Source organism: Anoplopoma fimbria, chromosome 11 (genome assembly GCF_027596085.1).
Source record: "Anoplopoma fimbria isolate UVic2021 breed Golden Eagle Sablefish chromosome 11, Afim_UVic_2022, whole genome shotgun sequence".
NCBI classification, from domain to species: Eukaryota; Metazoa; Chordata; class Actinopteri; order Perciformes; family Anoplopomatidae; genus Anoplopoma; species Anoplopoma fimbria.
The window spans coordinates 98,398-103,397 of NC_072459.1; the positions used below are offsets into that span (position 1 = coordinate 98,398).

The window sequence follows — 5,000 nt, forward strand, 5'->3', positions numbered from 1 at the left end:
ATACATATATATATACATATATACATATATATATATATATATATACATATACATATATATACATATATATATATATATATATATACATATATATACACATATATATATATACATATATATACACATATATATATACATATATATATACACATATGCATATATATATATACATACATACAGCGGGTAAAATAAGTATTGAACACGTCACCATTTTTCTCAGTAAATATATTTCTAAAGGTGCTGTTGACATGACATGTTCACCAGATGTCGGTAACAACCCAAGTAATCCATACATACAAAGACAACCAAACAAATAAGTTCAGAAATTAAGTTATGTGTAATAAAATGGAATGACACAGGGAAAAGTATTGAACACATGAAGAAAGGGAGGTGCATAAAGGCATGGAAAGCCAAGACACCAGCTGAAATCTATCAGTGATTAGAAAGCAATCCTGCCCCTTGTCAGTGCAAATGAATATCAGCTGGTTCAGTCCCAACTGATGGCCTATAAAAAGGTGTCTCATTACCAAGGTGTCACACAAGAAACATCTCATGATGGGTAAAAGCAAAGAGCTCTCTCAAGACCTTCACAACCTTATTGTTGCAGAACATACTGATGGCTGGTTACAGAAGGATTTCTAAACTTCTGAATGTTCCAGTGAGCACTGTTGGGGCCATAATCCGGAAGTGGAAAGAACATCGTTTCACCATAAACCGGCCACGACCAGGTGCTCCTCGCAAGGTTTCTGACAGAGGAGTGAAAATATAATTATCAGAAGAGTTGTCCAAGAGCCAAGGACCACTAGTGGAGAGCTTCAGAAAGACCTGGAATCAGCAGGTACAATTGTTTCAAAGAAAACAATAAGTAATGCATCAACCGCCGTGGCCTGTATGCACGCTCACCACGCAAGACTCCATTGCTGAAGTAAAAGCATGTTGAAGCTCGTTTAAAGTTTGCTGCACAACACTTAGACAAGCCTGTGAAATACTGGGAGGATATAGTCTGGTCAGATGAGACCAACATGGAACTCTTTGGATGCCATAATACACACCATGTTTGGAGGTCAAATGGCACTGCACATCACCCCAAAAACACCATACCAACAGTGGAGTTTGGAGGTGGAACATCATGGTGTGGGGCTGGTTTTCAGCATACGGCACTGGCAAACTTCATATAATTGAAGGAAGGATGAATGGAAAAATGTACCGAGACATTCTTGATAAAAATCTGCTGCCATCTAGCAGGATGATGAAGATGAAACGAGGGTGGACATTTCAGCAAGACAATGATCCCAAACACACAGCCAAGGAAACTCTCCATTGGTTTCAGAGAAAGAAAATAAAGCTGCTAGAATGGCCCAGCCAATCACCTGACCTGAATCCAATAGAAACTCTATGGAAAGAACTACAGATCAGAGTTCATAGAAGAGGCCCACGGAACCTTCAAGATCTGAAGACTGTTTGTGTGGAAGAATGGGCCAAAATCACACCTGAGCAATGCATGCCACTAGTTTCTCCATACAGGAGGTGTCTTGAAGCTGTCATCACCAACAAAGGCTTCTGTACCAAGTATTAAATACATTTCAGTAAGCGTGTTCAATACTTTTTCCCTGTGTCATTCCATTTGATTACACATAACTTAATCTCTGAACTTATTTGTTTGGTTGTCTTTGTATGTATGGATTACTTGGGTTGTTACCGACATCTGGTGAACATTTCATGTCAACAGCACCTTTAGAAATATATTTACTGAGAAAAATGGTGACGTGTTCAATACTTATTTTACCCGCTATATATATTTCATTGTCCATCTCATGGAAAGTGCAAATACTAAAGTACAAAAACATGTTGTCAGCATATTTAACATGAATTCCTGGATTTTGTAGTTTTGCTGCCTCCACAGAATGTCTCAAAATGTCCCATAACCTCAAAACAAACTGTTATAATTTCAGATTTTTGAATAGTGTGCAACTAGTTTTTTATATATCATACACATTTTTGTGTAGAAGTGTTAGAAGAAGGTGGTGATCAATATTCCAATGTAGACATTCATAGCTCATCAATGAATAAATAAATCTGGTGATTATAGAACATCTGTCCAGCTGCCTGATATGGAACGCGTCAGTGACCCTGAAGAAGCAGCTTATTGGTCAGCACGTAAAGATCTCCGTCTGATGTGACTGTCTGATCTGATCCATCTGAGTGGTTAGCTATAGTGATATCATCCACTGTAGCTGGATGAGTGTGTGACAGAGTCCGAGGTCAGAGGTTGGAGGACTGGTTGATGCTGTGGAAGGACACTCTGCTCGGTGATGTGGGCAACGAAGTGGCGCGCACTGCCCGGCTCCGGAAGGAGTGACGGTCCTGCCAACGAATCCAGCGCTTCCTGACAGCAGACCTCACCTGAACACAGAAAAACAGACCGGCTGGTTGGTTTAAACACAACTCATCATGAATAACATGGGGCCAAATGTAGAACCCTGTGGAACCCCACAGGTGGAAACATCAATAGAAGAATAAATTACCTCACTGTTGAGAAAACAATAGAAAACAGAAACAAAGAAACCCTGTAGAGACAAACACAGGGAGAGGGTTAGCTGCTAACAGCGCTAATATTGTGTTTCTTAGCATAGATTCTGTTTAGAGATTAGGCCCATCCATCCGGATCAGGGCCAGTTTATCCTGAACCGTGTCTATGGACGAACCTGAAAGGACTCCAGTATGGAGTTGAAGTAGATGAAGACGATCTGAGCGACCTCGTCTTCTCCTCCAGGATTCACAAAGAACAACATGTAGGTGATTCCTAAAAGAGGCAGCAGCACCAGAGTCGCCTTCACCGCCTTCCTACAGCAAGAGAACAGAGCCAGCATTCATCAGAACCAGAACCAGCATTCATCAGAAACAGAACCAGCATTCATCAGAAACAGAACCACACGAAGTGGGAGCAGACAGCAATAGCAAATGATAGGCATTTCATGCTGCTATCTGTGGCCACATTCCATTCTTTGTGATCCGTGTTTGTACCAGTTGTTCCACCTATTAAAGTGGAATATCCTGTGTTTGTACCAGTTGTTCCACCTATTAAAGTGGAATATCCTGTGTTTGTACCAGTTGTTCCACCTATTAAAGTGGAATATCCTGTGTTTGTACCAGTTGTTCCACCTATTAAAGTGGAATATCCTGTGTTTGTACCAGTTGTTCTACCTGTTTTATTGGAACATCCTGTGTTTGTGGAATATCCTGTGTTTGTACCAGTTGTTCTACCTGTTTTATTGGAACATCCTGTGTTTGTACCAGTTGTTCCACCTGTTTAAGTGAAACGTTCTGTGTTTTGGTTCGTACCTGTACTGGATTGTCTCTGAGGTGGTCGATGCCCTCAGTTTGGTCATCAGGATCCGAACAATGTTGAACAGGAAGACAAAGTTAATCTGAGAAGAAGAAGAGATGAACAAAGACTGTAAGCAGGTTTCAGTTAAGTTCGACCAGTAAAAACAGAAACATGTCACTAGAAAGGCGTTGACAGTAGAACCATTTTAGGTTCCGGTTGTGTCACTAGCATGCGCTCCTCTCTGGTTCCCCGTTCTCAAACAGTTTTTAGACGTGTGTAAAATTCCAAATATTTTCACGAGGAGTTGCAGCGCTCATTAATGTCACACTTCTTCTAGGCAGCCAATCAAATCAGGAACAAGGCGGGCTTCACTGCTTTACCAGTAGAACTGGTGGAAACAGTGGTTCTGGTTGATCATGTGAACGCGCTCTGCTGTGGTCACGTTAAGGCACACGGGTCACGTTAAGGCACACGGGTCACGTTAAGGCACACGGGTCACGTTAAGGCACACGGGTCACGGTTCACGTCGCATATGTGTGGCGGCGCTGAATGTGTTCTCACCAGCAGGACGAGGATCATGGGGCCTTGGTAGATGTAGTCCGTATAAACACCGGCCTTCTTTCCAAACCAGCACCTGTCAATCAAACATAACCAACAATCAGCTCTTCACAGGGTTTATGTCTCGTACTGATGACATCATGGACACAGAAAACCCTCCTCTGTGATTGGCTGCCTGTCAGTCTACAGTTGAACCTCTGTTTTAAAGGATCATTTGGCTGCAGGTGAACGTTAACTGTTCTTCTGTGTTTGATGAACAACAGGAAGTTGGTGATTGTAGTTTTTCTGCTGGGTTTACAGCTGAACATCACCGTCAGTGGCGACTTAGAACCTTCTGGAGCCGATTGGTGAAATTAGAGTCAAATCATTTTGTGTCCGATAAAAATCTATAAAGTAATTACAAGAACCTCAGACGCTGGCTCTAAAGACTGCGGCTCCTCTATCTGGTGATTATGACATCACAGCAAGTAAGACACAAATCTACCCAGCATGCATCACGTCCGATGCTGTGAAGACCCAACTCCCTCAAACATCCCATTATTTTGATCATGTGACTCACTTCTCATTGTCGTAGTAAAGCTTCCCGAAAGCCCAGGCCACGATGATGGGAAATGGAATACCTGTAAACAGACAGACAGGTGGACAGGTGAAGTGACAGGTAGACAGGTGGAGGGGTAGACAGAGACAGGGAGACAAAGACAGGTAGACAGGTGAACTGACAGGTAGACAGGTGGACAGAGACAGGAGGAAAGACAGGAGGATAGAGGCATGAGGACAGACAGGTGGACAGACAGGAGGAGAGTAAGGAGGACAGACAGGAGGACAGACAAGTGGACAAACAGACAGGAAGACAGACAGAAGGACAGGAAGGTGGACAGACAAGAAGGACAGACAGGTGGACAGACAGGAGGACAGACAGGTGGACAGATACAGGAGGACAGACAGACAGGTAGACAGACCCCAGCCGATGCAGATGAACATCCACTTGCGGAGCCGGTCGGTGGAGTAGGTGAGGACCACGGCCGTGTGGAGATAACAACCTTCACCAAACATCCAGAAGAAGTTGGTCACGTGGAAATAATTATAACCTGCTGTCACCAACCTGCACCACACC

At 43.0% G+C, this 5,000-nt stretch overlaps 1 protein-coding gene across 1 annotated transcript in view; it reads right to left on the reverse strand.

The window, feature by feature from the left end:
* Positions 1-1,863: 1,863 nt before the first annotated feature.
* Positions 1,864-5,000, reverse strand: part of crhr1 (corticotropin releasing hormone receptor 1) — a 28,553-nt gene continuing 25,416 nt past the window's right edge. Inside the window, exons 13-19 of the mRNA XM_054607185.1 lie at positions 4,846-4,999; positions 4,446-4,506; positions 3,890-3,962; positions 3,343-3,428; positions 2,706-2,844; positions 2,526-2,567; positions 1,864-2,403 (exon numbers count right to left, since the gene is read on the reverse strand). Of these exons, the coding sequence (XP_054463160.1) occupies positions 2,263-2,403; positions 2,526-2,567; positions 2,706-2,844; positions 3,343-3,428; positions 3,890-3,962; positions 4,446-4,506; positions 4,846-4,999 (696 nt within the window). The 3' untranslated portion in view covers positions 1,864-2,262. The remainder of the gene's footprint in view (positions 2,404-2,525; positions 2,568-2,705; positions 2,845-3,342; positions 3,429-3,889; positions 3,963-4,445; positions 4,507-4,845; position 5,000) is intronic.